Source organism: Anabrus simplex, chromosome 14 (genome assembly GCF_040414725.1).
Source record: "Anabrus simplex isolate iqAnaSimp1 chromosome 14, ASM4041472v1, whole genome shotgun sequence".
Taxonomy (NCBI): domain Eukaryota; kingdom Metazoa; phylum Arthropoda; class Insecta; order Orthoptera; family Tettigoniidae; genus Anabrus; species Anabrus simplex.
Genome location: NC_090278.1, coordinates 88,664,012 through 88,689,603, shown reverse-complemented (window position 1 = coordinate 88,689,603; position 25,592 = coordinate 88,664,012). Strand labels below are relative to the sequence as shown.

At 36.8% G+C, this 25,592-nt stretch overlaps 1 protein-coding gene across 1 annotated transcript in view; it reads right to left on the bottom strand.

The window, feature by feature from the left end:
• Positions 1-24,916, bottom strand: part of LOC136885270 (EF-hand domain-containing family member C2) — a 76,513-nt gene extending 51,597 nt beyond the window's left edge. Inside the window, exons 1-5 of the mRNA XM_067157760.2 lie at positions 24,786-24,916; positions 14,173-14,349; positions 9,366-9,516; positions 6,283-6,506; positions 2,600-2,851 (exon numbers count right to left, since the gene is read on the bottom strand). Of these exons, the coding sequence (XP_067013861.2) occupies positions 2,600-2,851; positions 6,283-6,506; positions 9,366-9,516; positions 14,173-14,349; positions 24,786-24,839 (858 nt within the window). The 5' untranslated portion in view covers positions 24,840-24,916. The remainder of the gene's footprint in view (positions 1-2,599; positions 2,852-6,282; positions 6,507-9,365; positions 9,517-14,172; positions 14,350-24,785) is intronic.
• Positions 24,917-25,592: the final 676 nt, after the last annotated feature.

Genomic DNA, 25,592 nt, shown 5'->3' with positions numbered 1-25,592 from the left:
CTTCACAGATGCAGTAAGCTAATATTTACAATAATTACCAAACCAAACCCCATGGCACTACAGCCTTTGAAGGGCCTTGGCCCACCAAGCGACTGCTGCTCAGCCCGAAGGCCTGCAGATTACAAGGTGTCATGTGGTCAGCACGACTGATTCTCTCAGCCGTTATTCTTGGCTTTCGTTGATGATGATGCTGCTTGTTGTTTACAGGAGTCTAACATCTAAGGTCATCAGCCCCTTTACATGTTTCTTAAACTGCGTCAGAGTTATTTACTCGTTAGTCCATTCCAGTCATGAGGAACGACCGTAGTAATCGTATTGGTAGGAGGTGGTACGGGGAGGGACAAGATGAGCTAAAGAATAGGGAAAGGTGACGAAAAAAGATCAATGTTAATGGAGCTGGAGAGGTATTTTTGAAGGAAGATTAAGTCGGTTCTTTTGACAAGAGTTTCTATTAAGGGGAGATTAGCCAAGAAGATGGAAGCATCACGCGGTATTCTCTGAAGCTTATTGAAATTTGTGATTGTGGTGGGACTCTCAACCAAGTGTTAGGTCAAGTAAAGAGCTTTGCCTAAGACCTCCCAATGAGCCAATTAGTACTGAGGTGACAATAATTATTGTAACAAAAATATTTACTTCAATAACATAGGCTAGGTGTATTAGTGGGGTGATGTTTTTGCGAAGTTATTAGCATAAAACAGTTTTTCATCTTAAACGTACTATTGTTCCTGTAAATCAAAAATGGAAAGGGGTGACTCCCATTTTTAATAACATTGCTGAACAGATAAGAGTTTGGAAGATTCTGGACCCTGTAATAAAGGGATTGTTTGAGAATGTAAATATAAGGATAATTGAGAAGAGTAGTATTGCCGAGGATAGGGCTTGTATTAAGAAGTACTTTAGTGATGCTGCCATTGATATGATGCTTTTTTGTAATAGTTATTAAAGGGATAAAGGACAATAAGTTAGTTTCTAATCCTATTTAAACCCCGAGCCATGAAAGTGATGTAACAGCAATAATAGCACCTAATATTAAAATAGCAGTAAATAAAATTTTTGCAGGATTATTGAAGAATAAAAAGGGACAATCTTATTTATGGGGTATGAACACATTAGCTTATATTTAGCCTGCCTTTTTCTGTAGATTATCACGTATATCTATGTGTATGAAACACAAAAGGTTTTGACACTTCAGGGAATAGTTTAAGTGTATTAGATATAATGAAGGTAAATAATTATATGATTTACTCTATCACAATATCAGGCACTTCATAGCTAAAAATTTAAGTTCAAGTCTTAGGTGGTGGTGCAAGGGATGAGGTGTTGGGCGATAACTTACAAGTCGGGGTTGGGGGTCGGGGCTCGAGGTTGTGCGCCCAGGTGTACACATTTGTGCAATCAATGGTGACATCAGTATTTGGAATTTTAGGGGGATCTTAGTTTGTACTCTAACTGAATATATTTGATAAAAGTTAGTAAAGGTTTTGGGACTTTCTGGAAAAAATAAAAATTAAAAAAAAATACAAAATAAATAAATAAATAAATAAATAAATAAATAAATAAATAAATAAATAAATAAATAAATAAATAAAGATAATAATTATTGGACACCCATATTGGAAATTAAATTAGATTTTAGATTTTAGATTTTATTCATTACATTTAGTAGCAAATTTTGGTCAGTTTCAATAGCATTATATATATATATTTCACAAGACCATCAGCACACGTACTGTGTGTGACCACACAAATTTCACAAAAAACTCTAGTAGACGTAATGTTAAAACTTGGAAAATAATACACTTATATAATATTAATATAATGTAGCAAGTATTTTAAAAAATAATAACTTATTCATGCGCATGCACCTTATACCCTTGTTAATACCTACAAATGAGAGGCAGAAGAAAAGGATCTTAAGAAATATTTCTAGTGTTGTAGAGTGCATTAATCTATGTATATATTAAATATAGATGTATATATTAATAAATGTTTATGTAGTATAAATAGTGACAATAGTATTCATATTCATTATCTATTTATTTTCAAGTATAAGTTATAAAAATGTATCATTTATATTAAATGTATATTAAAAGTATGTTAAATATATCAAGAATTGTACATAAAAAATTAAAATAAAACAAAATTATTATTACTGCTGGTGGGCGCCTGCGGAGGGGATCACATGGGAAAATAAGACTTAGGATGATCGTTGGTCCATGTTTCATTGAGCAAAGTCAAAATAATCACGTTGGGGCGAAAAACATGATGAAATTTCAATGGGAGATCGTGCCAATTTTTGTTTCACTGGACTAGTTTTTTTCCTTATTTATTATTTATATTATTTATAAAGTGAAAATTTTAATTTGACTGGTATTTATCCATAAGGTAACAATGATGGTGGTGGTTTATTTTCCCATTACAACAAGAGGATGATTGTTGGTCCATGTTTCACTGCTTTACGCCTTGCCGCCTCCTTCTGCAGGTTCCATTTCAAATTTTATATAATGTATCCCCCACCGGGACAAATTTTTAAATTGGTGTTAACCGAGTGTTCGTCCTAAGCAAGTTCGTGCTAATGAGGTTTTACAGTACAACTTACCTTGGGCAGTCTTGCACGTCTGCAGAATACGGCGCCTCCTTCTCGTCCTGAATTATCTGGAATATGTTCATGAATTTCTATGGTGTCGTCACTCAGGAAGTAGTGCAGTTCTAAATGATGAAGAAATCCCCCCTCACTCTCTCGATCATCCCAGTAACAAAAGAACCTTAGCACCTTGCGGTCATACTTCAAGAACTTGCTAAATCTGTCGTTTTTTCGGCTTGGATTCTTGGCTGATGTGGTATCCTTAATCTGAAAAAATATAGAAATAACCTTTCATAAAATTAAAATATTACAAGACGGTGGTCCAACCAGAGGTGACAAGGCTGTTTTTAAAGTCGCTCAGAGAAACAGATTTGACAGCAGGAAGTAGAATAGTTAGAACATGCATAAATAAAAAAATATCTAAAAGATGGGCTATGGTGGATTGTGTCGAAGTGGTGTACAGAGAACTGGAGCCCTTCACAGGAAGAAGAGGATCTCTTTATTTTGGTCATATTATGAGGGCACCAGAAATCAGAATATCAACAAAAATTATAGAGAATCTCTGGAATCCGAAGCAACAGGTAGGATGGATTAAGGAAATTAGAGAGGATATGGAAGAACTAGGAATTTCATATTTAAAAAAAAAAAATGAAATTCCTACGCACTATGATCCAGAAAACCAGGAAATACAAGATTAGGAATGAGAAAATTAGAGAAGAGTAGGAATAGATGATTCTCTCCTCAATAAGATTCAGATATCAAGACTGAAGTGGTTTGGTCACATGAAGAGGATGCCAGTAAACAGAACTGCAAGGAAGGAATTTGACAGAAAGGTAGAAGGAAGACGACCCATTGGAAGGCCACGAAGGAAATGGATAGATTTAGTTAAGAGCGATGTACTGCTGAGAGGTCATGATTGGGACAATTTAGTGGAGGAAGAATGGTACATGGACAGGATGAGATGGAGGAGGCTCATATACCACACCCAGGAAACTGGAGATGGTTTAGGATGATGATGATGATGGAAGAACTAGAAATAACTCTGGACGATTCGCAAAACATAAGAGAAAATTAAAGAAACTGAAAACCATAAAAATAAAATTTAAACCAAAAATATGCAAACAATATACAATGAAAAGGGTATTTACAGATGAGGGAGGACAGAAAAGATCAGACCAAATGAAAAGCTACTGGGCAGTTTGGAAAATAACTTATTGAAGAAGATGACCAGAGAATTATTGACTGAAGTGGCCCAATGAGGCCGAAGCAGAAGAAGAATAATGTTGCCCAGTTTCTTAAAACAGAAATCTGCACCAACTAAATAGGATGAAAACTTAAGTTCTAAGTTTCACCAAGAGGAAAGTACTCTCAGTTTTAATTATTGTGTTGATGAATAGATAGTATCTGATGGGGAACACTATAAGTACTCGTACCTAGGTGTTAATATAAGGAACAATTTTCATATTAACAAGGTTGTAAAGAAAAGTTACAGATCTCTTCACGTGATCATGAGGGTATTTAGGGGTTGTAGTAAGGATGAAAAGGAGGAGGAGGGGGGTGGGGGGGGGTTGTAAGTCTCTGGTAAGAGCCCAATTAGAGTATGGTTTCAGTGTATGGCACCCTTAGCACGATTACTTGATTTGAGAACTAAAAAAAAAAAAAAAAAAAAAAAAAATCCAAACAAGAGCAGCTCTATTTGTTCTGAGTGATTTCCAACAAAAGAGTAGCGTTAAAAAAATGTTGCAAAGTTCGGGCTGGGAAGATTTGGGGAAAGAAGACGAGCTGCTCGACTAAGCAGTATGTTACAAGTGATGAAAATCATTTTTCGTCCGTATTGAAAGTTTCATAAACTGTATATAGGATAATATTTTTTGTTTATTTCCACCTATTCAATACATTACAAGATGTTGGCATTTACTTTAAAACATTATTCAGATGAGACATGTTTCGCCTCCTACTGTGAGTGACCATTATTATCCTAATAGCGCCTCACACAGCTTGTCAAACGGGCCTACAACGCCATAGAACCAATCTATAACAACAATAATTCAACAGCCTCTTCAAACTTCCATAATACTCTTCAATAGTATAAATTATTAAAATCAACGTTTTATAAAATATATTGTCATCGAAGAAGAACACAACAGCTCTCCAACCTTCACGTCAAAAAACCAAATCAACGTTGAGAATTTCCACCCATCATCATCTCTGCAGCTTTCTTGATGACTTAATACAAATTAGGCCAACTATAAACATCTGGTGAACTTCTTGTCAACGCAATCTTGCCGAATAAATCTAAAATAACCTACGAACTGTTGACCAATAAATATCACGGACAAATGCATGCCAACGTCAAGTAACTTTTGTCAAACAATTGGAATGTTTTTCCTTCATATTTTTTATACTAAGCTTTATATTTTGACTTATATCTTTTTACCATATATTAGCAGTTATTGACCTACACTTTAAACTTTGACTACGGCTTTAAGCCATCAACTGTCATTTATAGTCATATGACGCCTTCATTTTTAAATGTACTGCTTATGAATCTACCAGTTTTTATGTATCAATTGATTGTATTATATATTCTCATTGAACTGATTTCATATGGCTTCCACTATTTATTAGACATCTATTAATGACTATGGCTTTAAGCCGTACAATCATACGACGTCCTAATCAACAAAGAACTACATATGTGTTTATCATTTTATTAGATCTTTAGTTATTTCATTGAACATTTTATATGTACTACCTATGAATCCATTAGTTTTTAGTATCAATTGAATGTAATGTATATTCTCATAGAACTGATATTTTATGCCTTCCACTATGTATTAGACATCTATTAATGACTACAGCTCCAAGCCACCTTCTTTTACTATAGTACAATCAAACAAGTCCTATTCAACAAAGAACTACATATGTTTTTATCAATATATTAGATTTTTAGTTACATCATGAACATGTTTATAACAAACGTAAATCTTACCTCTCTTATAATCATCAAACACATTTTTGAATATCTTTAACCAGATGCCTGGTAAAATAATAAGGTTTTTGATAATGACTGAGGATGCCTCACAGTAGGAGGCGAAACATGTCTCATCTGAATAATGTTTTAAAGTAAATGCCAACATCTTGTAATGTATTGAATAGGTGGAAATAAACAAAAAATATTATCCTATATACAGTTTAAGCGGTATGTTCCGAGCTGTCAGTGGAGAGATGGCGTGGAATGACATTAGTACACAAATAAGTTTGAACGGAGCTCTTAAAAGTAAGATCACAATATGAAGATAAAGTTAGAATTCAAGAGGACAAATTGGGGCAAATATTCATTTATAGGACAAGGATTAAGGGACTGGAATAATTTATCAAGGGGAATGTTTAATACATTTCCAAGTTGTTTAAAAATATTTCAGAAAAAGTTATGTAAACAATTCAAAGGCAATCTGCCACCTGGGTGACAGCACTAAATACAGATCACTGATGATTGATTGATTGATTGATTGATTGATTGATTGATTGATTGACTGATTGATTGATTGGATCAGCAAAAGGAAGGGAAGGGTCACAAAGGCTTATTGCCGAAACTCCAAAATTGCTCCCGTGCTAGTGCATTTATATGAGTTACTTATATATTTCTTAAAATATTTTTAAAATTTTTATTAAACAAGACAACATTCCCACCTCACCTTATCTCGGTTCACTTTGTATGGGTCGTCAGGCATGTTGATGGGATCTGGAACGTGGATACCGAGACGATTTAAGAAGACCCGAGTGAATCTGTCGCAGTTTGTAATCTTAAATACTCTGCCATAAAACTCGACCTGATTCCCGATATTGAAGTCGATGATGTCATAGAAGTCTGCATGACGTGGAGGAGGGAACGGTATTCTCTGTCTGCTGAGGAGAGTGCCTGAAAACAAAGACAGAGCTCAATCATTACAGAATAACTTGAACCATATTTACCCATTCATCATCGCCCAATTAAATCTCCCGCTGGTGCTAACACGTCCAATAGGCATTATGACTTCAATCTGTGCATTTAATTGGGAAACCATTCATATCTTTGGTCCTTTTTACAATATTTTTATGAAATTAAAACTACAGTAATTGTGAATCTTTCCTCTACATACTTAGAATTCTGCAGACTTATTACGTTAAAAAAATATTTGACGCATAATATTTATAGTTTTTATCAGAAGTATCTTTTTCTCTCTCTCTTTTTTTGGTTAATTGCAAGAAAATGCTAACAAATCAATATTCTAAAGGCTAATGCCTTGCCGATGCAACTACTATCTTCTTTCATTGGCCTTTCATTTCAGTTCCATGTAATTGTCACTACCTAACCTCTTCTTGATGTCATTCAAATACTTCATCCTAGATCTTCCTCTTCCTTTCTTTCCCAGCACTTTCCCTTCAAGAATGTTAGTGATAAAATTTTTGTGTCTCATGACATGTCCAATAAATTTTAATTTCCTGTTTTCCATTTCGTTAATAATCTTCTCTCTTCTTTTCATCCAAATTTATTGATCAATTCTTTAGTGTTTTTTAATGGATTTTTTATTGATAAATTTAAAAAGTTTAACATTCAATCCAATCATTCTCTTCATTCATTCAATATTGTAAATGTGTATCCTAGCATACAAATTTCCAAGCTATACCTCATCAATCAAAACAATTTAAGTAAATACAGTGGCCTAAGTGTACTAGAAATACACGATTTCATGTCTATGCTTAAATTAGTTATAAACAACAATTATTTCACTTTCGATAATGTTATTTATCAACAAAAAGGATTGGCTATGGGATCATCAGCCTTGGGTTTCTTGGCTGAGATTTACTTGGATTTTTTGGAACACACCAAACTTGATAATAATAACAACTTTGACAACATCCTTTTCTGGGCAAGATATGTAGATGACACCACAGTAATTATGAATGAGAGCATTACAGATGCTGCTCCCGCTCTTATTAATCTAAATAACATTGATCCGCATATAAAATTCACACTTGAATCCGAAATTGGATGGAAAATTAATTTTTTAGACTTAACTATTATCAGGCACCCAGGCTCCTTTAAGATTTTCAGAAAACCTACCCAAACAGTCACTACAATCCGTCAAGATTCTTCACACCCTCAAATTCACAAACAAGCAGCGTACAACAGCATGGTGTACCAAGCCTTCAGTGTTCCAATGTCAAAAAGAGACCTAAAAAATTAGTTGAACACTATTCGTAATATGGCTAAAACTAATGGATACAACAGTTTCTTTATTGAAAGAATAATCAACAAACTTTGAAAAAGATAAACAAAACAACTCCTCTTTTTCTACCTTTACATTCAACGAACAAATTTACAGTCACCAACATCTTTAAAAAGCATGATGTAAAAGTAGTTTTCAAAACCAATAATAGGAATACAGAAGTCTTACATAATACCACATCCATAAACAAGTTCAATTGTTTTTCAAAATCAGGAGTATACAGGATTATTTGTAACAGTTGTAATTCTTCTTACATTGGACAGACTGGGAGGAGCTTTAATATAACGTACTCCCCTTTCCTTTCCCCACCCTCTCTCTTTGAATGTCACAACCGTTACTACAAAGCACACAACAATAGGCCACACACCACATGCCGCAACGAAAGGTAAGTCTCATGTAACCTGTGCCATTTGATTAGCATTCTCTCTCTCCTTCAGTTCATTAATTTTCTCTATCGTTTATTCAGGTCAACTACAAGGACACTGAATTGAATTGTGAAGGTTCACCAGCTACAAATTAAGAACGTGCCAGTTATTTAAGCATATCTTTGTGTACCATCCTTGATTCAATCATTGACAATGTCCAACAGAGGAACTTTTCAGCATTTTCATTATATTTAAACAACAAGCACTAATGGAAAATGTTAACGTGATGCAACGCATCTAAGAATTTTAGCCTGATTTTAATTTTGTCATATTTTACACGTTGTGCACATAGTTCATCCCAGACATTTTAAACACTTTTTAATGTCATTTGTGTGCGTTTGTACATTTGCGGTATATTGCATTGTTAACCTGTTAATGTATCTGTCATCCAGACATTACTAATTTAACTGTATAATATAAATTGTAACAAATTAAAAGAAATAAAGCAATGAGAGGTAAAAAGATCCCCTCCTCACCTTCCTCTACCAAGTCAAAACATACCACCCATCACCCTACTCCTGCATACTCCCAAACACGCCGAATCTCCAGGCCAGAGAGAAGGCGTCACCTTCTAAGTGGCCCGCCCTTCCCCCCTCCAGGAGGGGAATGAAAACCTCTTGAATGAAAAAAAAAAAAGTAGTGTTGCTACCTGCGTGCTAGCCGGCCAGTGTGTTGGGAAGATGTGGTATCCAACTGATGAGCCTATGCCGGTAATTTTTGACGATTGAGTTTCCTGAATTTTACTCTGACTATGATGTTAGATACTCTCTTCTCCTTTGTACACAGCACTGCTCTACTATAAACACTAAGCACTCTCCGCCCTCCTCTCCTCTTCGCACTCCCCACCACTCCACTATAAACACAGACTTAGGCATGAAATACTGTAGTCTATATGAACTGTTTTTAACTTAGAAAACAGAGGGAAGGGGAGGAAAGGCCAAGAGAAGGAGTTTGCGGCTCTCTAAAATACCACAGTAGACAGCTTTTCAGAATAACTCCGAACAAAAATGCTGGTACCAAAATGATCATCAACCTTCATTAATGGAGATGCTACTAGAAGAAGAATCAACAAATTATACTGACCTTGAGGTATTCCACTGTTATCTACTTTTGGCTCCGAAACTTTAATTGTACCATCTTCCAAAAAGAAGAAGATCTTGCATTTTCGTACGTGAAAGGCGTACCCCTCTCTTTCCTGTGCCGTCTCTTGGAAGTAGGCATCAAAGCACAGTATCTAATATAAAGAAAAGATATGTGAATTAGTTTATGCTGGTTCACTGAACACTACATATATACTGCATTCTAGTGCAGGCTTTCACAGCTGATGTCATCTGGCAAGCTTTCGTGTTTCTCTTGGATATTAGGCCTTGTTGATGCTTCAATTACTCTATGGTAGTCCTTGTCAAAATGATGTTTTGAAAACAATTTTGCTTTACATCTCACTGAAACAGGTAGGTGTTACGGTAATATTGGAATAGGAAAGGGTTAGGATTTGGAAGGAAGCAATCATGGCCTCAATTACGATATAACCCCAGCATTCGCCTGGTGTGAAAATGGGAAACCACGGAAAAACATCTTCAGGGTTGTTGACAGTGGGGTTCAAACCCACTATCTCCTGAATGCAAGCTCACAGCTACACGACCCTAATCACATGGCCAACTTGCTCGGTTTGTCAAGATGAAATGGGTGCCTGTACTTTTATAGCGTCTGAACGCTCTGCCTCGGATTGGTGTTTCTAAAACCTGCACAGTGTGATCCAATGTGCTCATACTTCAGTCATCTGGCAGCAAGCAATGGTCACCAAACTTTACTAATCTCTAGACCCTCTTCTTTGTTGTTGTCAGGCTTCATTATCTCCAGAGCCTCTCAGTAGAGTCAAAGATGATACTGAAGGCTGGTCGCCAGAACTGCGGTTTTCTGAAATCTCACTTCATTATCAAAGCTCTTTGAATGATTGAAATAGTAATTATTTCAGCAAGAATTTCAGTTTAGTTAGTAAGGAAAGGTCTACTGGGGCTAGGTCATGTGAGTACAGAGGATGGGGAAGCACAGAGCATGCTCTGGCACCACAGCCTTTTCCAGTTGGATGAAATGACAATGATGCTTTTCTTTCAACTTGGTGTTAATGCTGCATTTGATGGTTCTGATATAAACCTTCCTCACAAACACTGTAGCTGAAATGGCAACACTATTTAAAATGTCAGCATGGCCTCCTGGATAAATCTCAAATCTTGTCAGTCAGTATTAATAACAAGAAGAGTGAGAGAGAGAGTGTGTGTGCATGTGTGTGCGTGTGCGTGTGTGTGCGTGTGCATGTGTGTGCGTGTGCGTGCGTGTGTGTGTGCATGTGCGTGCATGCAAAACCCAGCCAAATCTGTGGCATGCAGAGATCTTAACATTTTAACATGGATAGAAGGGGGTCCAAATGCACGTCAAAGCCAGAGTTTTCATTTCCACGTTCGTTCAGGAATTACAAACAAAAAACCGGTAGAAAACGCATGTTTGGATATCACAATCCAACGTGCTGTCACCAGGATAAGATGCCACCACTAGGCAACGTACATTACATAGGTAAAACAAGTCAAGGAGGCATTTTAAGTCCATGACACAGGAAGACATTTTCTGTTCCCGACACAAGGGGCAAATGTCTGTCTGTGTGAATGTGTGCGATGCCCAGCCAAATCTGTGACATGCAGAGATCTGAAATTTTTCACACACATGACTGTGTAAAAGAGAGCAATTCTTGCACCAGAAATGAAGCTGACATCATGATCAACAAGAAACTTTTACAAGAATTACCCAGTGTTCTACAAATTTACAAGCCTATCAATAATGCACATAATACAGATGAGTTTGTCAACTATATGATAGGGCTTTTGAACAACATGGAGTTACCTGAAGTACCCTCAAACATCTTGGAGCAGAAGACTGTGACATCAATTATCTTTTTCAGCAATATGATTCCTCCTTCCCTCTGCATTGGAACATGACTCTGAGTCATAAAACTGATGCTGAATATTATCGAAGCCACCATCATGACTGAACATGTCATCAGCAAAGTAGTATTCATTCCTAGGATTCAATGCATCCCTTCGTATATACCATTATAACGTCTGCAGTTCCTAATTTGTTTGAGTTTTGCTATGTGCATCAACAACACACAAGGACAATTGTTTAAGTTGTAAAACTCGATCTTTGCAAACCGTGGTATGATCCTCACAAGAGAAATGTTTGCATCGGATCATATCAACTGCAATGAAACTTGGTACGGTGATCAGTTAACACATCGTAAATTACTGAGCACCTTCCCTTATTACTAGTGAAAGGATTTTAAGGTGCAATGCTTTTTTAAAAATATAGCTATGTTCATACAGATAAGTCAATATATGTATGTGGGGACATGAAATGAAGCAAAATAAACACAGTTTATTGCAGCTTTTTGTAAGGTTACTTACTATATGTTGCCAGCTTTTCCCTTCTATTTCATGTTTATCTGCGTTTCTAAAATATTAGAGATTTTTTCCTCTCTTGAACAGATTTTTAACATTTTGTTTGATCAGAATTTAACACAAGTCAATAAATAAATATTAAGATATTATTTATGGAAACCACCAGTAATTTATATCCCAGCAACAACGGCCAATCTGCAGCTGAGAAATCAAATTAAAATTTAAACTAAGTTCAGTTTGTACTGGCGTAAATTTAACAGTTCCACCTATCTACTGTGTACTCGCTTGTTGGCCGCGTTTGAGTTTTACCAGTCCGGACCAGAGCGTATTTTTCACAACACAAAATCATGACGAAGGTTAAGAAGGAGGAATGGAGGAGGTACAGTGGAAAAAGTTAGGGAGAAATTCCAATTCAATATGAATAACAATCCACATATGGAAACCTTCGCAACTTCAACTGAACTGCCTTTACGAGTGCTGACAAGATATGCTCCATTCATTTCTGTAGGTGTCGAGAGGATTTTCTCACTATATAAGGATCTACTGAGCTCAAAGCTGCATGCACTTACTGTCAAAAGCTTTGAAATATTGTGTGTAATCCAATATAATGTGTTGATTAATTATTAGGACCCAGCAAATGTGACAAATGAAGTTCATGTAGCTGGTTTAAACCTTAATAAAATGATTTCATTAACACTTTTTTTTGTACCTTTCTGTATGTATTTTCAGAACCCTTTTTTGCCCCTTTTCCGACCATACTTTCCACCCCTTTCCCTAGTTATTAAACAGGCTTTTCACAGCGTGGAAAATTAGTGAAATGCTTAAAATGGCTTAGCATTGATAATTGCATCAACCCACCATCACACTGAATCCCAGATGTGCCGATGGATACCTGGAGTACATGTATCAAAGCTAACTGGAGGATATTTCTCAACATTTTTTAGTAAGAAAGAGTTTTTGTAGTATACTGATATAGTCTGCTCCTGTGTGTACCATGTAGAGTTATGGAAAATGAGTTCTAACATGGAAATAAATGATTTTGGGACCCAAATCCATATAAAAAAATTCTTCTTCCACGAGTGAGGAATATGTCCCAAAAGTTTGGCCATACCGTGTTATTACATGTGATAAATTTATTGTCAAAATGTGAAAATCCTTACAAATGTTCCACCTTTACAATACCATAAACTGTCTTAATTGACGAAACTACTTTAAAATATATTAGTGATACACGTTTCGTCCTGCTTTCGAGACATATTCAGTCACAAACAAAATCATTTTAAAATATGGTAAGGACACTATGAAACCATTAGATACTATATGGATCTTATGATGCGACGTGTCAGCATCTTGTCAAGTCTTGAGTCACAACAATAACATGAATAAGATGTGAATCGCAAAGTCCAAATGTTACACCTAAAATATTGTTACAAATAAAAACTCCATGTTTCATTACTCTAATTTATTCCAGGATGACCTAATAAATGCACAACCGAGCTCGATAGCTGCAGTCGCTTAAGTGCGGCCAGTATCCAGTATGCTTACAATATTGTGATTTTTTATTCCCCCTTTTCAATACAATTGGTTTTATGTTGTTAGATCATAATCATAACATAGTAAACTCCAACAATAACAAATTTCAAGGCTCCGGAATATACAGACTATCATGCACACAGTGTAAATTTTCATATGTTGGCCAAACTGGTCGCAGCTTCCTTACTAGATACATGGAACACTTTAACGCCTTTAAACGTAATAAATATTCCGCAATGAGTAACCATATGAAAGAAACCAGCCATCAATGTACCTCAAAAGACACCAGTATCTTAAAGGAGCCAGCATATTCTAATCTCCTTATCCAGCAACTCAAGAATTCTTTTCTATAACATCTTTTAGTGCGCACTGGACTTTATTCATAAATAAACGACATAACTTCGGCTCAGTGGTTCTTCAATTGGATACCTGCATCTTAAAGGGGCCAGCATATTGTAATCTAATCCAGCAACTCAAGGATTCCTATTTATAACATCTTTTTAATGTGCACTGGACTTATTATGAATCTCTTTCAGAGAGTTATTTTTTAACATAGTGCTGCACAATATCTCACATGGTATGTACTTTTACGAGACCTTACGTATCTTTACATTGTTTAATTTCTTCGGTATTTGTGTTTTTAATTTTGCTTTAGGCTGACGATGACCTAGTACTAGGTCGAAACTAGTCCCTAATCATTTATGTATTTTAAACTCTACATTTTGTATTGAAAAGGTGGACCCAAATAATACATTAATTTACTCTATTGTAATCACAGTTCAATACGGATCTATCATTATGAAACTTAATTCATTTAAATACAACAGTCATTCCATGCGTAGTTGAATGTAGTGAGTATTAGGTGTCACAGCGTCAACTATTAATTTTGAATGTAATGTCTTTCTTACCTGTTTGTCAAAGACAATCCAAGGGGGCAAATCTGTAACTTCACCCCTTGCAAAGATGGAGGGGTACTTCTGGAAACGTTTGACTCCTCCAATACCTGGCGTAATCTTATCACACAGCATTGGTACATTTTTAATTCGTTCAAACTGCTGGGATCTGTGAAATTTTGTTTTGCCAATCTGAAAATAAACAACATGCAATAAATTAAATATTAGAAATAGAAACATCTGTTGCACGTGATAACTAGACATAGGATATGTATGCAAATAATATTTTGTTTGCCGATATGTAGACCGGCAAAACCAACAAGGTGAAATTGGATGAATGATTCAGTTTAATAGTGCATATAATATTGTTATTTGATCTGAGACTGCAGAATATCTGGAGAAACTGTTGAATGGTATGGACATAGTCTTGGGGAGAGAGTCGTCGTCATCGTCGTCGTCATCATCATCATCATCAATGTCCCATTCCAATCGCCCGGGTGTGGTTTCGGGGAGAGAGTACAAGTTGAAAATAAGTAAGTCCAAAACAAAAGTAATGGAGTACAGTTGAACGAAGTCGGGTGATGCAGGAAATATTAAATTAGGAAATGAACTCTTAAAGGAAGTAGATGAATATTGTTACTTGGGTAGTAAAATAACTAACGATGGCAGAAGTAAGGAGGATATAAAATAAACTAGCACAAGCAAGGAAGGCCTTTCTTTAGAAAATAAATTTGCTCACTTTGAACATTGATGTAGGGATTGAGAAAGATGTCTTTGGAGACTTTTGGCTGGAGCATGGAAGTGAAACACGGATGATAACTAGCTCAGAAAGAAAGAGAATAGAAGCTTTTGAAATGTGGTGTTACCGGGCGAGTTGGCCGTGCGCGTAGAGGCGCGCGGCTGTGAGCTTGCATCCGGGAGATAGTAGGTTCGAATCCCAAAGTTGGCAGCCCTGAAGATGGTTTTCCGTGGTTTCCCATTTTCACACCAGGCAAATGCTGGGGCTGTACCTTAATTAAGGTCACGGCCGCTTCCTTCCAACTCCTAGGCCTTTCCTATCCCATCGTCGCCATAAGACCTATCTGCGTTGGTGCGACGTAAAGCCCTTAGAAAAAAAAAAAAAAAAAAGTGGTGTTACAGAAGAATGCTGAAGGTGAGATGGATAGATTGAATCACAAATGAAGAGATACTGAATCGAATTGGTCAGAGGAGATTGTTTTGGCTTAATTTGACCAAATGAAGAGATAGAATGATAGGACACATAGACACCCAGGACTTGTGCAACTGGTTTTTGAGGGAAGTGTACACGGCAAGAATGGTAGGGGTAGACCAAGGTATGAATATGACAAGCAGATTAGAGCAGGATGCAGCACATATGTAGAAATGAAAAGGTTATCACAGGATAGGGTGGCATGGAACGCTGCATCAAACCAGTCTATGGACTGATGACTCAAACAAAAACATACTGTATATGCATATTTGCATGTATTTGAGATTAGTGCATACATTTCAAATTTTTTATTTATTGTTCATGTTTTCAACTTTTATTAATATGTTGTTTAAGCAGTCTCCAAGCAAATGTAAAGTAATTAATGTCTTGAACTCCTCTGGAATGAGTGTCCTTGCTCTGAACGAACATTACAGCCGTGGTAAGATTTCAAGGAAAAATCAAGACAAGAACACAGCATGTGCTTCCAAATTGAAGCACTGTCCTCTTAAATTCATGCATGTAGAGAGATTGTTCTCCGCACTGAAACTAATTTTAGCAGACAAACGTCACAGATTTATACCAGAAAACTTGGAGAAGATTGCGGTAGTGTGCTGTAAAGCAAATTATGGACAGGAAAAAGTAGGGTGTGCAGTGTAAAATGAAAAGGAATGTGTATATACGTGCGTTTCCTTACATGGTTTTCTTATAGTCTTACTGTTGTTGTTGTTGGAGTCATCAGTCCATAGACTGGTTTGATGCAGCTCTCCGTGCCACCCTATCCTGTGCTAACCTTTTCATTTCTACGTAACTATTGCATCCTACATCTGCTCTAATCTGCTTGTCATATTCATATCTTGGTCTACCCCTACCGTTCTTACCACCTACACTTCCTTCAAAAACCAACTGAACAAGTCCTGGGTGTCTTAAGATGTGTCCTATCATTCTATCTCTTCTTCTCGTCAAATTTAGCCAAATCGATCTCCTCTCACCAATTCGATTCAGTATCTCTTCATTCGTGATTCGATCTATCCATCTCGCCTTCAGCATTCTTCTGTAACACCACATTTCAAAAGCTTCTATTCTCTTTCTTTTTGAGCCAGTTATCGTCCATGTTTCACTTCCATACAATGCCACGCTCCACACGAAAGTCTTCAAAAACATCTTTCTAATTCCGATATCAATGTTTGAAGTGAGCAAATTTCTTTTCTTAAGAAAGCTCTTCCTTGCTTGTGCTAGTCTGCATTTTATGTCCTCCTTACTTCTGCCATTGTTAGTTATTTTACTACCCAAGTAACAATATTCATCTACTTCCTTTAAGACTTCATTTCCTAATCTAATATTTCCTGCATCACCTGCCTTCGTTCGACTGCACTCCATTACTTTTGTTTTGGACTTATTTATTTTCATCTTGTACTCCTTACCCAAGACTTCATCCATACCATTCAGCAACTTCTCGAGATCTTCTGCAGTCTCAGTCTTACTAATGATGATTTATCATGTGTATTGATTAACACACTGTGCCTTATCTAGGAGTGTCAAAGTTTCTGATACAAGTTTTGAGATGTTTCCATGGACAAGACAATAAGCGTCAAATTAAAAATTTAAATTTGATTGGTTTAAATTAAACAAAAGGTAACTCATGTGCGGTCATTGGTCATTAATAGGGCCCGGACTTAAAAAAAATGCATATACGCATATGCAAATGCAAATGCATATTCTGTATGTTAATGCATATTTTGAATGTTAGTGCATATACTGACATATTTTTCTCGAATGTGTGATCAGTTATCTAAGATTTCTGAACAAAATGAAACATTTAATGAGCTTTGTATATTGCACATCACTTGGCAACATGAAAAGACTTCCCTGATCAAGGAAAGTGCTTTCAGTGTTGCAGTACAAGTACATAGATGGATAATGACATTTTTCACAACAGCAATTTCCTTCTTTCTGACATTCCTTTCTCCTTCTCCTTACAGTAGCCTCACAATGTTTGCTTAAACAGGTGCGTTCATCTGTTAACTTGCTCTTCGTCTATTTCAGTGTTTTACCAGACTAAACTGTAAAAATGCCTAAAGTCTTTGCCAGAATAATGTTCTGAGCAGTCAGTACCAGTGTAAAAGTATTGCCCACATGTCCGTCGATGTAGAATGATCATTCTCAGCGTATAAATTAATTCTGTATGACCGGGCAAGTTGGCCGTGCGTGTAGAGGCGCGCGGCTGTGAGCTTGCATCCGGGAGATAGTAGGTTCGAATCCCACTATCGGCAGCCCTGAAGATGGTTTTCCATGGTTTCCCATTTTCACACCAGGCAAATGCTGGGGCTGTACCTTAATTAAGGCCACGGCCGCTTCCTTCCAACTCCTAGGCCTTTCCTATCCCATCGTCGCCATAAGACCTATCTGTGTCGGTGCGACGTAAAGCCCATAGCAAAAAAAAAATTCTGTATGACAACAGAAAGTCATTGACTCCTGAAAACATTGAGAAATTGTTGAAACTTACTGCTATGCACCATTTTGCAAGAAATTAAACTTGTTTGTCAGTTTAACACTGAGTAAAAATGAAATAATTAATTTGGTAATTGTATTCTGTGTCCGCCTCTGTGGTGTAGTGGTTAGCGTGATTAGCTCCCACCCCCAGAGGCCCGGGTTCGATTCCCGGCTCTGCCACGAAATTTGAAAAGTGGTACGAGAGCTGGAACAGGGTCCACTCAGCCTCGGGAGGTCAACTGAGTAGAGGTGGGTTCGATTCCCACCTCAGCCATACTGGAAGTGGTTTTCTGCAATTTCCCACTTCTCCTCCAGGCGAATGCCGGGATGGTACCTAACTTAAGGCCACGGCCGCTTCCTTCCCTCTTCCTTGCCTATCCCTTCCAATCTTCCCATCCCTCCACAAGGCCCCTCTTCAGCATAGCAGGTGAGGCCACCTGGGTGAGGTACTGGTCATACTCCCCAGGTGTATCCCCTGACCAAGAGTCTGAAGCTCCAGGACACTGCCCTTGTGGCGGTAGAGGTGGGATCCCTCGTTAAAGTCTGAGGGAAAAACCGAACCTGGAGGGTAAACAGATGATGATGATGATGATGATGATGAATTGTATTCTGTTTTATTTTTAGTGCATATGTGCATGCATATTTTCAGTTTTTAGTGCATATAAATCCGGGCCCTAGTCATTAATTTTGCTGTGCCATTTCCTGTTGCACCAGGCAGCGTGGGCTACCTTCGGGAAGCACATCGCGGGGTGGTTTAATTCTGTCATCGGCATCATGTAGAGCGAACGTGTTGTCTGCCTTCTCTAATGAAACTTAATATTATTTTATTTCACCCTTCAATTTGTCACAGGAGTTTACCCGTCGATCTTTCTATCAGAAATCAATTGTAATTTACAATGGTGTAAAGAACTTTTACATCCATCTTCATGTTGGCACAAGGCAAGCTTTTTCTAACAGTTTTGTAATTTTAATTAAATTTCTAAGTTTGACATCAGTAAATCTGCTTCATTTGGAATTATTTTCTTTTGACTTGTATTTCTTTTGGTGAAAGTGGTCACTTCACTTTACAAGTATTTTCCATGAAGACTAGCATCGGTAAGATTGTAACACTGTAACTTCATTTCATCTGGGTTTGTATTTCTATTTTGTGTTTATGCTACCAATAGTGTTCCTTATTTCCTTTCCTTTGCTGTTTTTTAATGATAAATAGGTATTAACTAAATTATTCTTTATTGAAGTTTCAGCCATACAAGTCCTTCAATCCACAACCTCGTAGGGTTCCTTCCACTGTCCACATCCTGCAGCTTGTTTCCGTGTATTTTACATTGTTTAATTTTGATTTTATGATATGGTTTTAACGATTCTAAATTTTTTTAATGATCCAAATGTTATTTTATAATTATTTTATTAATTATTAGTGCTTTGTCGCGCCTATTATTTATCATTGTAATGGATACTATATTAAAGGTGCTAAAAGAAAAGGGGCAACAAGACTTAAAAGCATTTGCATTTGCAGATGATGTAGTAATTTAGGTAACTCAGAAAAAGATGTGAAGAGAGACTGCAGGGGTGGAGTCAGGAGTTTGAGAGATATGGATTAAACATCAACAAGGCTAAAATGGTGGTATTGAAGGTACAGAAGGGTGACAATCAGCCAGAAATCATGCTAAATGGCACTAAGCTGGACAGTGTAACATAATTTAAGTAGTTGGGTAGTATAATGTACAAGGATAACTTAGGTAAATATGAAGTAAACAGTTGAATCAGCAAAGGAATACATTTTTACCTCCAGGTAAGACATCTACTATGGGATAAACAAGTACCACTCAAAACCAAGATGACACTTTATAAATCATACTACAGCCCTATCCTCACATACAGCCTGGAAACTGCTACATTAACAAGAAAGGACAACTCAAAACTCCAAGCAGCAGAAATGAAGTTCCTACACACAGTGATCCAGAAGACCAGGAGGGATAAAATCAGGAATGAAAAAGTCAGGGAAGACGTAGGACTAGAAGACTCCTTACTCCAGAAGATCCAAAAGGCAAGACTGAAGTGGTTTGGTCATGTGAAAAGAATGAGTGCCAATAGATCTGCAAGAAAGGAGTATGAAAGAGAAATAAGGGGAAAGAGACCAGTGGGCAGACCTAGAGAAAAATGGACAGACTAAGTGAAGAAGGATGTAGAGGAGAGAGGTCAGGATTGGGAGCTGATTGTGAATGAAAAATGGTTCCTGGACCGAACAAAATGGAAGGGGCTCATATACCACACCTGGGAAACTGGAGTTGGTCAACGATCATGATGATGAATTGTTTTATTAAGCCTCCAATCGCCATTATAGATTAATATGTCTCACAAACTTGCACGGATTTTTTATACTCGTGGAAAAGCCGCAGTTGTAAATAGAGCATTTTTTCGTTTTTGTTTTTTCATTCAGCTGTTTGTTCATGATAATTATTTTATGTACTGGTGTGGGTGAATCGCATGAGTAAGGAATCTTACGTTTGCATTTCATAAAAGTGCGTAATAGCATGAAATAAAGTGCATTTTTCAGCAAATTTTGCAACATAATTGCATGCTTATATTGGTGGTTTATACAACATATCAATCTGTTCTCTAGTGACAACATCTTATAATTCAGACTTCAGATGGAAGTGAAGGCTAGAATAGTTAGTGTAACAAAATTCTTAAGAGTTTGCAGCCTCTGTACGACAGGAACTTACCCGTGGATTTTGTTAGATTAGCTTGTTGATTTAACTGCTGGCTTCTCACCTGAAAGTCTCAGGTTAGAATCTTGGTTGATGCTGGGTTGAGATTACATGGTGCCCAGACTTAACACCCCGGCCAAAACTAAAATTAGCGTGGGTGACTCCAGCAAGCCCAGAACTGGGACAAGCTGAAGAACTAATTTCTACAAATCTTGATGTGCGGAGCAGAAACTTGGGTAATGAGCAAAAGCAGGGGAAAGTAAAATCAAGGCAAGTGACATGAAATTCCTAAGCAGTTTGCTGTCCAAGACAAGACAGGACAGAATAAGAAATATGGTAACATGAGAAACAATAGGTGTGTGTTAAGTGGGAGAGAGTTGATCAATCGACTCTGAGGTGCATTGGGCACATGAAAAGAATGGGAAGAATGAGGATCCTGAAGTCGCTTGAACTAAAGGTTGGACAGAAAGGACCTACAGGTAGTTCCAGGAAACGATGGAGAGAACAAATTAAACAAGTCTTAAGGTAGTGAGTGGCAAACTTTCAAGATGTTTTTTGATTAAGAATGGTGGAACGACAGGCAGAGATGGAGATTAATGATCCACAGCCAATCAACGATCAAATTGGTCAAAGGGAATGATGATGATGATGATGATGACAATGAAAGTAGATATCAATAAATGGGGCAGTGGTCAGTACATTTTTATTTTTTTATTATTTGTTTTACTTTACACCAATACAGATAGGTCTTACGGCAACGATGGGACAGGAAAGGGCTAGGAGTAGGAAGGAAGCGGCCATGGCCTTAATTAAGCTACAGCCCCAGTATTTACCTGGTGTGAAAATGGGAAACCACGGGAAACCATCAACAGGACTGCCGACTGTGGGGCTCGAACCCATTATCACCCGAATGCAAGTTCAGATCTGCGTGCTCAGTATCAGGGTTGGAAACAACTGGGAGCACTTGAGGTGTGGGTCTGGACAGGAATGCTACAGATTAAATGGATTGGAAAGAGAACAAACAAAAAATCTGCAAGAAATTCAGGGGTGGAGAGAGAACTGATGCTAATGATACAAAGAAAAAGAGCTAAATACACTGGCCACATCTTGCAACATAATACCTATCAAACCAATCTGCTGGAAGTGAAAATCATGGGGAAGAAGGGCTGAGGACGACCTAGAAAAAATTCCTTCCAGGCTTGGCACAGAATCTTTATTATGGTTCCTGCTATGAAATGAAATGAGGAGAGAGAACAATGGTTGCTTGGATAAGGAGAAACATACAAAGACTGTTATAAATGAAGGCGCATCGTTCAAAAACATCGTACCCGGCTTGCTGGAAGGAATTCATGATGGTGATGATGATGATGACATTTTTGTTAGTCCAGATGTTCCATTGGTATAGGCAAGAGTCCCTTTCTCCCAATTACTTTATTTACCGAAACAGTGTAAAGTATCGCAGTTAAAGTCAAATACAGTATTTAAACTGTACATATTATATTTGCACTTACTAGTAAATTTAGATATATCTTTTGGTTTGTACTGTTGATAGTCTTGTAAAACTCCTTAATAATAATAATAATAATAATAATAATAATAATAATAATAATAATAATAATAATAATAATAATAATAATAATAATAATAATAATAATGACTTTACACCCCACCAACTAATTTTATGATTTTCAGAGATGCTGAGGTCCCGAAATTTAGTCCCACAGGAGTTGTTCTTAAGTGCCAGTAAATCCACCGACACGAGGCTGATGCATTTGAGCACCTTCAAATACCACTGGACTGAGCCAGAATTCTAAAAACTCTTTAAACTAACTAACTAACTAACCCCATGGCACCACAGCCCTTGAAGGGCCTTGGCCTACCAAGCGACCGTTGCTCAGCCCAAAAGCCTGCAGATTACAATGTCTTGATTTATGAATTTCATTTTCCGTATTGACATTTACCAATCTTCATAAAAGGAAAGAAAAATTCCACCTAATCAATACATTTATTTTTCTTGTAAAGTATTACAATCTAGGACCGGTTTCGACCCTTCATGGGTCATCCTCAGCTATATCAGAATCACATTTGCATTTCTATCTTATACCTCTGAAAGACCTTCATAATGTATTGTTTCATAATTTTCAATGAAAACTTATCTAAAAAACTTTCAAATTTCTAAGCATTGTGCTAAAATTAAAAATTAAAATTACAAAACTTTGTCTATTATATACATGCCCTTGGTCTTTCAGAGGTATAAGATAGAAATGCAAATGTGATTCTGATATAGCTGAGGATGACCCATGAAGGGTCAAAACCGGTCCTAGATTGTAATACTTTACAAGAAAAATAAATGTATTGATTAGGTGGAATTTTTCTTTCCTTTTATGAAGATTACAATGTGTCGTATGGTCAGCACGACAAATCCTCTTGGCCGTTATTCTTGGCTTTCTAGACCGGGAAAACTCATCAAAACGTGCATTAAAATATTGGACCGGACTCAGTACTTGCATTTGTTACAAGATATGACAGTTGTTTGAAACTATCACCACTGATCTGTAATATGGGCTGTTGCACAGATGGCAGATTCCCTTCCACCAGTTTACCAAGTCTCTGCCTAAATAATATCAAAGAAGTCGAACATCGTCCTTGATAAATTATTCTAATCCCTAATTCCTCCTCCTATAAATGAACAATAGCCACGATTTTTCCCCTTGAATTCCAACTTAATTTTCATATCATGATCTTTACTTTCACAAATTCCTTTCAGACTTTTTTGTGAGCCAGGCTGAGTGGCTCAAATGGTTGAGACGCTGGCCTTCTGACCCCAACTTGTAAGGTTTGATCCTGGCTCAGTATGATGGTATTCGAAGGTGCTCAAATACTTCAGCCTCGTCTTGATGGATTTACTGGTACGTAAAAGAACTCCTGCATGGCTAAATTCTGGCACCTCGGCATCTCCGAAAACCATAAAAGTAGTTGGTGGGACGTAAATCCAATAATATTATTATAAGAATTATTTGTCTACTAATGTTATTCCATGATATCTCAGAACATACTGCTTAGTTGAGCAGCTCGTCTTCCTACTTCTAAGTCTTTCCAGCCCAAAGTTTGCAACATTTTGTAATACCGTATTACTCTTTTATTACCTACAACTAGATAAATAAAATTAGAAACTACCTGAAAGAGAAATTATTAGTAACAGATTATACCTTTGGATCTTTTCCAGTTCTCAAATCAAGAAAGCCCAATGAGGGGCTCACACACTGGAACCAAATTCTAATTGAAGTCTTACCACAGACTTATATGCCCTCTCCTTTACATCCTTGCTACAATCCTAGCTATGCTTCTTCAACAGGCTGATGCATGTATCAATGCTAACGGAGGCCATTTTGAACATTTCACGTAAGGAGGAATTTCAAGTGGTGTGCTGGTATGTTCTGTTCCTGTGTGTTTCTCATGTTTCATGTACTATGTAGGATAATTTCTTCTTCTATGTATGAAGAATGTGTCCTGAAAATTTGGCCTACTTTATTGTTACATCCTGTATATAAAAGAAAACAATCAGATCCAACAATACTGCCTTGCAGAACCCCCCATCTTAATCATTATACTGGTACAGCATCAGATAAAGATTCCTCTTAGTTCTGTTTTCTAGAAATTCAGCCACTCATTCAATCACTCTTTTGTCTAGTCTCATAGCCCTCATTTTCATCAATAGTCTTCCATGATCTACACTATGAAAGGCCTTGGATAGGTTAATAGTGACAGTCTAATCCAAGTTGAGCCTCACTGAATTAATCTTCTATCAAACCAGTTAGTAATTTCTCAAATGTGTCTAATATGATCGCAAAGAATGCTTTCTCAGAGGCTACATGTGACACATGTCAAGCCGACCGGCCTTTATGTTTATCACACATTTGTACACTGTGGCTACTACAGTAAAGTTCCATACATTTGGTATAGCTCCTTCACATTGTCTAATAATCTAACACAAGATACGTAGTGCATTTGAGAAAAACTTATGTTATTTAGCCTATAGTCTGTTCACAGTAATTTCCTCATATAAGAAAGGAAGCACTTAGTGCATTAAATATCCACCTTTTCCCCTAACAAAGAAAATATGAAGTGATATTTTTAAACACAAGAAGTTATCATATTTCAAGAATGTTTAAAATGTTAGAAATTGTCATGTGTAAACAAATCTGATGAAGTCTTACATTGCTATTAAAGCAATTTCCTGGCAAAAGAGGTAATGCAGCACTTCGCAACATGATTGATATTAATTTTATGAAGTCATTAACGATTCTCTTCCAAAAGGTTATATTACGAATACATAACCTACAATAACATAAATACCCCTACAGCGATCACATATATCACAGAATAATCTTCACAACCATGTTTAATCGAGTAACAGCAGATCTCCAATGAAGAAAGTATAAGGACTTGTTGCTATGGAAACCCGAACACAATTTTCATATCTGCCGCCATTACACTCCTGGTCGATTGTGACACCTAGGAAACTCTGAATGAATAAATTGATTAATTTAATTTTCAGTGTTGAAACAAAACATTTAACGGGCTTATATTTATTTACTAATTAAAAATAATCTGTCAGAATAGTATAATTCGACAATAGATGGTACTGTTTAAAAAAATTGTTATATGTACATCGCATGTGTGAATCGAGCTACTTGCTGTGCCATATCGCTCTTTTGGTTGTCGATCATGAAACAGCGATATATTGGGATTTCGATGTTGTAAACAAACAATTTCGAATATGTTGATATTTGTTAACACATTCTCTTTGATTGTAAATACGTTTATCAACGTAGCATAATTCGACTATCTTCTGTGATATAATTTGTAGATAAAATGTACCATCGCCGGATAGTAAAATGTGGGGAAAGGAATCGCGAGTTAACAAAACTTTGGAAATTCAACATTGATTATTTATGGGTTGCATGTTGCTCATTATACTGCGATTCTAAATCTTTGTCGTAGAATTACACTGATTTGAATAT